Raw genomic sequence first — 13382 nt, forward strand, 5'->3', positions numbered from 1 at the left:
GAATTCATGGCTTCAGGAAAAACACAGACATTCTAATCACCAGCTAGGCTGGACTCAAATACCAGTTTGGCTCTTGTAGTCATATTTCCTTTGTTGAGTTTTTCTTCTCAGCTCAGGTAAATGTCACAGAATACAAACGAGTACTGTGCTAACAAAAGGCCCGGCTGCCTACGTACTCTAGGCTGGCACCCTCACATGCCTTAACCAGTCTGGGAAGATGATTTTATTTTCTTACATCAGGATTTCCACAGTCTCTCTTACTGCTTCCTTTCAGTATCCATTGACTTCAAATGAGCTTTACATTTTCCTACTAGCTATATAATATATATCTGGACAAACACATTCTCTCACCAACCCAGTACATAGTGGGGCTAACACTTTAAAGTGATGGTTTTTTCTTGAGAGTCAAATCTTACCACATATTTCTGTAATAAGTTTGATAATTTCTTCTTTCTAGGGGATAAAAAGAAAAATGTATCACTATATGAATGACTATAATATTTTTCCTATAGCTATAAATGATATCTTATTACAATCAGCATTGACCATTTGATTTAATCCTTTCAATGCAGAAAATAAAATAACACAGAAGTCAAAAGTTGACTATAATATACCATAACTAAAATGCATTTGAGCTGTGAAACTTAATAGCTGAGACTTTCGGAATTCAAATTGCAACTGCAGCATTTATCAGCTGTGTGACCTCAGGCATTTGGTGCCCTAATAGTATCTGTGTCTCAGGGCTATGGTATGGATTAACCAATGGTAATGCACACATCAACACAGGGTCTGGCAACTTTAACATACCTACAGTGGTGTGGCGCTATATATACATTCAGTTACACAATTTAAACCACATGTGCTGAGCAACCAAGACAAGCCCCAATGCCTGCAGAGAATTCATCCTGTGCTGTGTTTTCTCTTCTTTTTCTGTGCTAGTTCCTGATTTTTCAAGTCCTCTCTTCAGCTTCTTAACACTCTTGCTTTGGCTCTTCTGTGACATTTCCCCATGTTCCTGAATGCCCTTTCCTTGTCCTGCTGCCCATGAGCTCCATCAGAAGGGCCTGAAATGAGCTGTGTACTAGAAATAAAGCTGCCAACGCTCTTCCCTGTGCAGTGTGTTTATAAGCAAGTACGATGAGAGTAGAGAAGGCAGGATTCCACATTTGTCCAACACTTGAAGCTAAAAGAGATGATTAACAGAAGCCTAGATCTCAACAGGAGGACCAGTGGACCCAATCTAAGAAAATAAATTTTAACAGGTGCAAAGGTAAAACTTTTAAGAACAAATCTATAATGACATAATCAAGGTGGAGGTGATGTAGCCGGTAACATGGCTTAAAAGTAGAATATATAGGGAATATTCATAATATTTTAATTTAACTTTTTAAACTGTACGTAAAAGCTAATGATTCCAAGTGGCTATTTAAAAAGAACATCTACCGCAATGCTGAGTTATATAATGCAGTTCTACAAAATGAGAGTCAACAGTCATCTTTTTTTCTAGGCTTTGTCATGCTTTCCCACACTTAAAAAGACATTTTAAAAAATCTGAAACGAAAAACAAACGCAGCAGACACCTCTGCAGACGCAAAGAACTCTGTCTGACAGCTTTGAAGAGAGCAGTGGATCTCCCAGCACGGAGGTTGAGATCTGAGAAGGGACAGACTCCCTGCTCAAGTGGGTCCCTGACCCCTGAGTAGCCTAACTGGGAGACATCCCCCACTAGGGGCAGTCTGACACCCCACACCTCACAGGGAGGAGTACACCCCTGAGAGGAAGCTTCCAAAGCAAGAATCAGACAGGTACACTCGCTGTTCAGAAATATTCTATCTTCTGCAGCCTCTGCTGCTGATACCCAGGCAAACAGGGTCTGGAGTGGACCTCAAGCAATCTCCAACAGACCTACAGCTGAGGGTCCTGACTGTTAGAAGGAAAACTAACAAACAGGAAGGACACCTACACCAAAACCCCATCAGTACATCACCATCATCAAAGACCAGAGGCAGATAAAACCACAAAGATGGGGAAAAAGCAGGGCAGAAAAGCTGGAAATTCAAAAAATAAGAGCGCATCTCCCCCGGCAAAGGAGCGCAGCTCATCGCCAGCAACGGATCAAAGCTGGACGGAGAATGACTTTGATGAGATGAGAGAAGAAGGCTTCAGTCCATCAAATTTCTCAGAGCTAAAGGAGGAATTACGTACCCAGCGCAAAGAAACTAAAAATCTTGAAAAAAAAGTGGAAGAATTGATGGCTAGAGTAATTAATGCAGAGAAGGTCCTAAACGAAATGAAAGAGATGAAAACCATGACACGAGAAATACGTGACAAATGCACAAGCTTCAGTAACCGACTTGATCAACTGGAAGAAAGAGTATCAGCGATGGAGGATCAAATGAATGAAATGAAGCGAGAAGAGAAACCAAAAGAAAAAAGAAGAAAAAGAAATGAACAAAGCCTGCAAGAAGTATGGGATTATGTAAAAAGACCAAATCTACGTCTGATTGGGGTGCCTGAAAGTGAGGGGGAAAATGGAACCAAGTTGGAAAACACTCTTCAGGATATCATCCAGGAGAACTTCCCCAACCTAGTAGGGCAGGCCAACATTCAAATCCAGGAAATACAGAGAACGCCACAAAGATACTCCTCGAGAAGAGCAACTCCAAGACACATAATTGCCAGATTCACCAAAGTTGAAATGAAGGAAAAAATCTTAAGGGCAGCCAGAGAGAAAGGTCGGGTTACCCACAAAGGGAAGCCCATCAGACTAACGGCAGATCTCTCGGCAGAAACTCTCCAAGCCAGAAGAGAGTGGGGGCCAATATTCAACATTCTTAAAGAAAAGAATTTTAAACCCAGAATTTCATATCCAGCCAAACTAAGTTTCATAAGTGAAGGAGAAATAAAATCCTTTACAGATAAGCAAATGCTTAGAGATTTTGTCACCACTAGGCCTGCCTTACAAGAGACCCTGAAGGAAGCACTAAACATGGAAAGGAACAACCGGTACCAGCCATTGCAAAAACATGCCAAAATGTAAAGACCATCGAGGCTAGGAAGAAACTGCATCAACTAACGAGCAAAATAACCAGTTAATATCATAATGGCAGGATCAAGTTCACACATAACAATCTTAACCTTAAATGTAAATGGACTAAATGCTCCAATTAAAAGACACAGACTGGCAAACTGGATAAAGAGTCAAGACCCATCAGTCTGCTGTATTCAGGAGACCCATCTCACACGCAGAGACATACATAGGCTCAAAATAAAGGGATGGAGGAAGATTTACCAAGCAAATGGAGAACAAAAAAAAGCAGGGGTTGCAATACTAGTCTCTGATAAAACAGACTTTCAACCATCAAAGATCAAAAGAGACAAAGAAGGCCATTACATAATGGTAAAGGGATCAATTCAACAGGAAGAGCTAACTATCCTAAATATATATGCACCCAATACAGGAGCACCCAGATTCATCAAGCAAGTCCTTAGAGACTTACAAAGAGACTTAGACTCCCATACAATAATAATGGGAGACTTCAACACTCCACTGTCAACATTAGACAGATCAACGAGACAGAAAGTTAACAAGGATATCCAGGAATTGAACTCATCTCTGCAGCAAGCAGACCTAATAGACATCTATAGAACTCTCCACCCCAAATCAACAGAATATACATTCTTCTCAGCACCACATCATACTTACTCCAAAATTGACCACGTAATTGGAAGTAAAGCACTCCTCAGCAAATGTACAAGAACAGAAATTATAACAAACTGTCTCTCAGACCACAGTGCAATCAAACTAGAACTCAGGACTAAGAAACTCAATCAAAACCGCTCAACTACATGGAAACTGAACAACCTGCTCCTGAATGACTACTGGGTACATAACGAAATGAAGGCAGAAATAAAGATGTTCTTTGAAACCAATGAGTACAAAGATACAACATACCAGAATCTCTGGGACACATTTAAAGCAGTGTGTAGAGGGAAATTTATAGCACTAAATGCCCACAAGAGAAAGCAGGAAAGATCTAAAATTGACACTCTAACATCGCAATTAAAAGAACTAGAGAAGCAAGAGCAAACACATTCGAAAGCTAGCAGAAGGCAAGAAATAACTAAGATCAGAGCAGAACTGAAGGAGATAGAGACACAAAAAACCCTCCAAAAAATCAATGAATCCAGGAGTTGGTTTTTTGAAAAGATCAACAGAATTGACAGACCACTAGCCAGACTAATAAAGAAGAAAAGAGAGAAGAATCAAATCGACGCAATTAAAAATGATAAAGGGGATATCACCACCGACCCCACAGAAATACAAACTACCATCAGAGAATACTATAAACACCTCTATGCAAATAAACTGGAAAATCTAGAAGAAATGGATAATTTCCTGGACACTTACACTCTTCCAAGACTACACCAGGAAGAAGTTGAATCCCTGAATAGACCAATAGCAGGCTCTGAAATTGAGGCAACAATTAATAGTCTACCAACCAAAAAAAGTCCAGGACCAGATGGATTCACAGCTGAATTCTACCAGAGGTACAAGGAGGAGTTGGTACCATTCCTTCTGAAACTATTCCAATCAATAGAAAAAGAGGGAATCCTCCCTAACTCATTTTATGAGGCCAACATCATCCTGATACCAAAGCCTGGCAGAGACACAACAAAAAAAGAGAATTTTAGACCAATATCCCTGATGAACATCGATGCAAAAATCCTCAATAAAATACTGGCAAACCGGATTCAGCAACACATCAAAAAGCTTATCCACCATGATCAAGTGGGCTTCATCCCTGGGATGCAAGGCTGGTTCAACATTCGCAAATCAATAAACATAATCCAGCATATAAACAGAACCAAAGACAAGAACCACATGATTATCTCAATTGATGCAGAAAAGGCTTTTGACAAAATTCAACAGCCCTTCATGCTAAAAACGCTCAATAAATTCGGTATTGATGGAACGTACCTCAAAATAATAAGAGCTATTTATGACAAACCCACAGCCAATATCATACTGAATGGGCAAAAACTGGAAAAATTTCCTTTGAAAACTGGCACAAGACAGGGATGCCCTCTCTCACCACTCCTATTCAACATAGTGTTGGAAGTTCTGGCTAGGGCAATCAGGCAAGAGAAAGAAATCAAGGGTATTCAGTTAGGAAAAGAAGAAGTCAAATTGTCCCTGTTTGCAGATGACATGATTGTATATTTAGAAAACCCCATTGTCTCAGCCCAAAATCTCCTTAAGCTGATAAGCAACTTCAGCAAAGTCTCAGGATACAAAATTAATGTGCAAAAATCACAAGCATTCTTATACACCAGTAACAGACAAACAGAGAGCCAAATCAGGAATGAACTTCCATTCACAATTGCTTCAAAGAGAATCAAATACCTAGGAATCCAACTTACAAGGGATGTAAAGGACCTCTTCAAGGAGAACTACAAACCACTGCTCAGTGAAATAAAAGAGGACACAAACAAATGGAAGAACATACCATGCTCATGGATAGGAAGAATCAATATCGTGAAAATGGCCATACTGCCCAAAGTAATTTATAGATTCAATGCCATCCCCATCAAGCTACCAATGAGTTTCTTCACAGAATTGGAAAAAACTGCTTTAAAGTTCATATGGAACCAAAAAAGAGCCCGCATCTCCAAGACAATCCTAAGTCAAAAGAACAAAGCTGGAGGCATCACGCTACCTGACTTCAAACTATACTACAAGGCTACAGTAACCAAAACAGCATGGTACTGGTACCAAAACAGAGATATAGACCAATGGAACAGAACAGAGTCCTCAGAAATAATACCACACATCTACAGCCATCTGATCTTTGACAAACCTGAGAGAAACAAGAAATGGGGAAAGGATTCCCTATTTAATAAATGGTGCTGGGAAAATTGGCTAGCCATAAGTAGAAAGCTGAAACTGGATCCTTTCCTTACTCCTTATACGAAAATTAATTCAAGATGGATTAGAGACTTAAATGTTAGACCTAATACCATAAAAATCCTAGAGGAAAACCTAGGTAGTACCATTCAGGACATAGGCATGGGCAAAGACTTCATGTCTAAAACACCAAAAGCAACGGCAGCAAAAGCCAAAATTGACAAATGGGATCTCATTAAACTAAAGAGCTTCTGCACAGCAAAAGAAACTACCATCAGAGTGAACAGGCAACCTACAGAATGGGAGAAAATTTTTGCAATCTACTCATCTGACAAAGGGCTAATATCCAGAACCTACAAAGAACTCAAACAAATTTACAAGAAAAAAACAAACAACCCCATCAAAAAGTGGGCAAAGGATATGAACAGACATTTCTCAAAAGAAGACATTCATACAGCCAACAGACACATGAAAAAATGCTCATCATCACTGGCCATCAGAGAAATGCAAATCAAAACCACAATGAGATACCATCTCACACCAGTTAGAATGGCAATCATTAAAAAGTCAGGAAACAACAGGTGCTGGAGAGGATGTGGAGAAATAGGAACACTTTTACACTGTTGGTGGGATTGTAAACTAGTTCAACCATTATGGAAAACAGTATGGCGATTCCTCAAGGATCTAGAACTAGATGTACCATATGACCCAGCCATCCCATTACTGGGTATATACCCAAAGGATTATAAATTATGCTGCTATAAAGACACATGCACACGTATGTTTATTGCGGCACTATTCACAATAGCAAAGACTTGGAATCAACCCAAATGTCCATCAGTGACAGATTGGATTAAGAAAATGTGGCACATATACACCATGGAATACTATGCAGCCATAAAAAAGGATGAGTTTGAGTCCTTTGTAGGGACTTGGATGCAGCTGGAATCCATCATTCTTAGCAAACTATCACAAGAACAGAAAACCAAACACCGCATGTTCTCACTCATAGGTGGGAACTGAACAATGAGATCACTTGGTCTCAGGAAGGGGAACATCACACACCGGGGCCTATCATGGGGAGGGGGGAGGGGGGAGGGATTGCACTGGGAGTTATACCTGATGTAAATGACGAGTTGATGGGTGCAGCACAGCAACATGGCACAAGTATACATATGTAACAAACCTGCACGTTATGCACATGTACCCTCCAACTTAAAGTATAATAATAATAAATAAATTAAAAAAATAAATAAATAAATAAAAAAAAAAAAAAAAAAAAAAAAACAAAATTTAAGCTCAATAAAAAAAAAAAAAAAAAAAAAAAAATCTGAAACAAGAACATGTATAGAAAGGTAAAATGTACGTATTTATATATTTATATTAAAAATATCTAGAAAGGGGAAATGTATGTATTTATATATTTATGTTTAATTTTTTATAAATGGAGAAAATACTATACATCAAGTTTTATGGTTATAATTTGCCACAATACTATATTATAATTCATTTTCCACATTATTAAGGATTCTGAAAGACTTGATTACTGAAATTGAATGTACGGCCACTTAAAGGCTCTGTGATACACACTCTCATACTGTACTTTAGAAAAGTTGTAGTAACTGACACCTCCAACAGCAGTAGATAAGAAAATCTGTTTTATTTTAGCCACACAATACTGGCTGTTGTTATTATATCATCTTTGTCAATTGATAGATCAAAATCATTATTTCAAATTACATTAATTAAAATATTCGTGAGGCTACATTTCTTTTCATATGCATGCTTCCAAGTTGTTTTCTCTTGTGCATATCTGTGTATGTTCTTTGTCCTACCTTTTTCTATGGGAATATTTGCTTTTTATTCCCTTAAAAGAGCAATGCATGTATTAAGGTTGGATTTTAATTTTGCAACATGTTTTGTAGCATAATCAGGTTTAAAATGCTTGAAGTCACCATATATATAAATGTTTTCTTCATGTTCTTTGCATTTAAGTGACTGGAAGAGTTCATTCCTTCCCCTAAAATCACTGAACAACTACCTTGGTTACTTGGTGCCAATGATGAAGGCATCATATTTTTATCGCTCAAAGGATTCACAATCTAGGAAGAAGTAGATAGACGAAGGCTTTCATAAGTGCTATGGACAGCCGAGGAACCATCTCGATCTGCTGGGAATTCCTGGGGCAGGAGAATGGGGATGCGACTGTGGTCCAGGGAGGCAGACTCTGATCAGGTTGGGACAGGGAAGGGGAGCATTCAGGCAAGGGGGTCGGCCTTCTCTCAGAGCATACTGCATTAGAGTACTCGAGTAAACTTATGAATCAGGGCACATAGCAGAAACAATGACAAGAAATGTTGGAGACAGATGGACTCTTGAGAACCTTTGTGTCATGTTGAAGAGTATGAACTTTATCCTGGACAGTGGGACTCACATGATCCCTAGGCAGAGAAGAGCTCTGGTGGAACTTTTATTTAAGAGAAATGATCATAGCAGCCAGTGGAGGGGTCTGAGGTTCCTAAATAATTCAGGCAAAAAAAAAAAAAAAAAATGACATCGGAAGGCTGTGGTAGTAGTAATGGATGAGGAGGACAGGCCTGGAGGGACATTCCAGGGGAAGAATGAGGGGCTTGGTGAGTAACTGGAAGAAAGGATGAGGGAAAGAAGGAGTCTAAGAGGAGGCAAATGATGGTGGGGCCATACTCTGAGAGAGGCAGGAGTGGGATGGAGGCAGGTTGGGAGCTCATGAAGATGACGGAGCCCAGCTTGAGTCTGGCTAAGTCTCATGTGTCTATGAAACATCCAACTAGATATGTCCACAGGCAGCCTAGGATGTAAGATCTGGTGCTCAGGAGAATTGTCCAAGTAGGGGGTAGATTTAAGAAATGGCAGTATACACTTGGCTGTTCAAACAGGGACTAAAAATAAGATTGCCTGGAGCAGGGTTTCTCAGCCTTTTTAAAACCAGTGTGTTTCCCCTTCCCCACATTCGATAAATATATTCTTTCTGTTTAAAATAAAAACACTATTTTTTCATTCACGATATGCCATCACTGTGCTGTGCTATTGAATTAGCCTTTTCAAACTGTATGTCCCCTGCCTTTAGTGGCTGCATTCCCTGAGAGTTTGAAGACAGGGAAGACTGAGGCCAGACACTGGGAAATGCTAACACCAAAGTGACAGGTGGAGAAACAGAGTCTTTTTAAATAATTTTATGGGATGTATTAAAACATTTAATGCCATCAATGGCATTTGCCTCTTAAAAGAGGAGTTTGTTAGTCTAAAATGGATCTGCACAATTGATAGCTATTGGGGGATACATTTGATCACAGAAAGGATGAGAGAGAGAGAGAGAGAGGAAAGAGGCCTTTTGAGAACAGCTTTCATAGGGGAGTAGCCTGAATTTGGTTTCAGACAGGCCACCTCTAGCTATAAGGGCTCTGCTATGTGCCAGCTAGATGACTTTGGGTGTAATGTTCAACCAACTTGTATGTCTCCATTTGATGTAGAGATACTATCTACCTCACGGAGCTGTCATGCAGATTAAAGGTGGGATCTTAGGTAAGAGAAGGTTATTGCCACCAGCCTGTCACCGTCTTCTTGTACCACAACCCACTAGTCCTACACTGCATGGGGGTTTGGCCAGCATTCATGCCGTGAACCAGTGCTCACTTCCAAGCTCTGTCCAAATCCCCTGAAACCACCTGCTGTTTGGCCACCTCTTGGCTGGACCTGTGCAGCCAGGCCAGTGCTTCAGCTCTCCAAACCTGTGGCCATTTGAACCAAGAATTCTGGAATTCCATGCCTCCAATGTGTGAACCAAGAATTCTGGAATTCCATGCCTCCAGTGTGTGGCACAGAGGGACATACGTGCATGCGCTTTGGCCCCAAGGACTTCTCACCTGGAGGAAGGAGTGCAGCTGGAAAAGGACCAGGGTTCCAGAGCAGGGGCCTCTAAAACACCCTGCAGTACTAGGTAAGGAGCCTAACATGTACTGATGTAGAGGAGCCTAACACAGAGCCTGTCACACACTAAATTCTCACTGAATGCAAATTCTCTTTTCCTTCACTCTTCTTGTCTTGCCAGTCTCTTCTTCCAGAATCTAGAAAGCCAAAGTCAGCAGAATGATGTCCCTACTTCTAAGGTCTCTGCCTCTTGGTTGAAAAGCTTCCACTCAAGAGATAAAGCCCATCCTGCCCTCAAACACCATCATACGCCATTTTGTCTGCTCTGGACCCCCAGATCACTTCTTCTATCATAGCGTTTATCACTCTGTAGGTGAACACCCTTTGTTGTCTTTCTCTCCACCAGGCTGTGAGCTCCTTCAGTTCTGAGAGGTAGCCTCACTCTCCACTATTTCCCCAGTGCCTATTTTGGAGCCTGACTCAGAGTAAGGTTTACTGGGTATGTCCAATAAATGTTGGTGAAATGAATGAATAAACGAATGGAGAAAGGAAACCAGTCCCTCTCCCCATGTTGGGACAGTAGGGCAGGTATAAACCTACAGGAAACGTTCCTCTGCTCATTTACATACACTCTCCCCTGCTACTTTTGGGGAGAAATTGTGTATATGTAGCTACTTCATCTACTATGGGCATCTTTGGGGGGTCTGACTTATGGTGGGGAACAGCAAAGAGAAAAAGGCAGACAGCCCACAGAACACATGTGCAGTTCTGTTGGTCACATGCCCAGCTCTCAGCTCTTGCCTTCACCAACTGAACTGTCACTCCCTCACACTTGGATGTTCCTAGTACAGTACATCGAGTCAGCCCCTCTAGACCACAACCCCTGGAAAAGTCCAACAGGAAAAAAGGAAAAGGTATCTGTTTTTCCTCAACCCCAGAAGATGGATTGCCTTCAAATCAGAAAGGAAGAATGAGACTTTGCCTTCCACTCATGAGACTTTAAAGAGTCCGTTTTCTGTTCTTAATGGTGTGGGGAGAAGAACAGGAAAATGTTTGTAGATGCTCAAAAAATACTTATTGAATAATTGAATCAATACATAAATGTAATCCCAATTTTGTGATTGCTGCTCTCCTCAGAGCACTTCTAAAGGAACTAGTTCAGGAAAAAAAGAGTCCTCATTCTAAAATGAGATGAACCACATAAATTAAAGTCATTTGGTAATCTGGCTTTTTTGAAACAGCCACCTCCTTCTTGGCCAGTAATAGCAGTGTGATCATTTCTACCAAGCATCCGAGTGGAGTAGTCACACACACCCACCATAAGGCAGGACAAAGTTTTATTTCTCCCCTCACAGTCAGATTCAATTACCTCATGCATCTAAGTCAACACTGGGCTGGTAGTAGTTGCTCTCATTTAAATAGAAACTGGAATTCTGCATCCAAAAATTCATAATTATAAAGCTAAAGTATGAATGCAAAAATTTTGCAAGCACAAAACCCTCAATTACCCTCTAGAATGGATACTCACTGTAAGTCCTAGGTCTCCTTTGGGTCCTTGCAAACCCTACTTAGTAGAAGAAGAATAAAAGTCAATATAGGTTGGAACCAGTTAGAGTATAAAATCACAGTGAGACATTAAAAACTACTTCTTGCCTGTTTTCCTGGAGATCCAGGCTCTCCAATTTCTCCTTTATCACCTTTCTTTCCCACATCGCCCCGTTCTCCATGCTCTCCCTTTACACAATAGGGTAAAATGATAGGTTCAGAATGTGAATATAAAAGCCAGATAAGAAAAGCTCTATACTTTGGTTTATCTGCAACTGGCATCTCTTGAAGACCTTCAGTTCTTGTTTATACAAATGCAGTATTTGAAAAAAAAATTGGGGGTAACTTATTTACATCCCATCAGATACCATAATCTAATTCATGATGAACCAGAGGTCTCAGAGTGAAGAGACCTTGAGATATAATAATACCATCTAATCAGTTCACCTTTCAGGACATACAACTATTACACAATTTACCAAGTTCCTGAGTTATCTGGTATCTCCTACATGGTATGTTGTAAGTATGTTGTAAGATAACTAATAAATCTTTTATTAGTTATCTTCTGAGAATAAAGAAAATGAGATTTTTTTTTAAACATAGAGATGGGATCTCACTATATTGCTTAAGCTGGTCTTGAACTCCTGGCCTCAAGCAATCCCCCTGCCTCAACCTCTCGAAGAAAAGGACATTTTATAAAGTAAACCTATTTATAGGTAGAAAAAGCAATGCACAAGGATTTAATTTCAAGTGGATTTTTTTTCTTCTGAGAGTTGTAAGGGGACGCGTGACACATATATGAGAGTTCTTCCAAAGTTAAAGTGAAGCTATTGAGATCCTAAGCCTAAGCATTTCTCTAAGATCCTGAGACACTTACCTTCTGGCCTGGGATGCCACGGCCCATTGTGCCCTTTGGGCCTGGAAAGCCTTGTGGTCCTTGTTCCCCCTACATAGGATATGAGAAAGAGATGTTCTATTAATTTCCCAGGATAGCTTGGATATTCTTTAGGTCAGAAAAACACTTACAGTTTAAAACTGCATTATAGTATTATCTAAATATTGGGGGGAAATATATATCTAAACATTTGTATATAAATACATTCACGTATGTGTGTATGTGTATGGCTCAATGGTTTGCTAGTAAGTGTTTAACTAAGACTAGGATAGAAGTGAAGGCTCTGATTTATGCCATTTGCCTATTTCTGTGGTGTAAATACTTTCACTGTGGCTAATTTCAAGCTATGAACACATCAGCCAGTTCACACATAACAGATAGCTGCTATTTCAGCTATGGTAGTAAAGATGGGTTGCATCTTCTTTACATTTTTCCATGTTTTCTGGTATGTTAAAAAACACAAGTTATTGGTTGGGCGCGGTGGCTCACGCCTGTAATCCTAGCACTTTGGGAGGCCGAGGTGGGTGGATCACCTGAGGTCAGGAGTTTGAGACCAGCCTAGCCAACATGGCAAAATCCTGTCTCTACTGAAAACACAAAAATTAGCTGGGCATGGTGGGTGTGCACTTGCAGTCCCAGCTACACAGGAGGCTGAGGCAGGAGAATTGCTTGAAACCAGGAGGTTGTAGTGAGCTGAGACTGCACCACTGCACTCTAGCCTGGGCAACAAGAGTAAAACTCCATCTCAAAAAAAAAAAAATTCATTTTGGTAATGGGGGAAAAGAGTATATAACAGCATCCATCCACAATTAATGCCAAGTTACTGTTTATGTAATTCCCCTTGCACTGTTAGTTTCATCTCTGATAATTTGTAGCAACATTCAGGACTTGTTTCCAGCTTTCTCCATCACATTTTAACATTATTTCTTGCCCCACCAAAACCACACAGGTTCCAAGGGGTTTCATGGTGTTGAGCATGACACAGAAACAATCACTAGTAAGTATAGAAAGTCATAGTTCTGATGCTCCTTGGATCTTATACTCAATCCTTATATGACTCTGGATAATTATTAGTGATGAGTCTCTGGCAAAGGCTTGAAGGACCATGGGCTCCTGGGGATTGATCTG

General features: G+C 40.2%; 1 protein-coding gene across 1 annotated transcript in view; it reads right to left on the minus strand.

The window, feature by feature from the left end:
• Positions 1-13382, minus strand: part of LOC105475566 (collagen type XXVIII alpha 1 chain) — a 184552-nt gene that overhangs the window by 23271 nt on the left and 147899 nt on the right. Inside the window, exons 28-31 of the mRNA XM_011730931.2 lie at positions 12237-12305; positions 11468-11548; positions 11343-11378; positions 417-453 (exon numbers count right to left, since the gene is read on the minus strand). Coding sequence (XP_011729233.2) covers positions 417-453; positions 11343-11378; positions 11468-11548; positions 12237-12305 — 223 coding nt within the window. The remainder of the gene's footprint in view (positions 1-416; positions 454-11342; positions 11379-11467; positions 11549-12236; positions 12306-13382) is intronic.

This window comes from Macaca nemestrina, chromosome 4 (assembly GCF_043159975.1).
Source record: "Macaca nemestrina isolate mMacNem1 chromosome 4, mMacNem.hap1, whole genome shotgun sequence".
Classification (NCBI taxonomy): domain Eukaryota; kingdom Metazoa; phylum Chordata; class Mammalia; order Primates; family Cercopithecidae; genus Macaca; species Macaca nemestrina.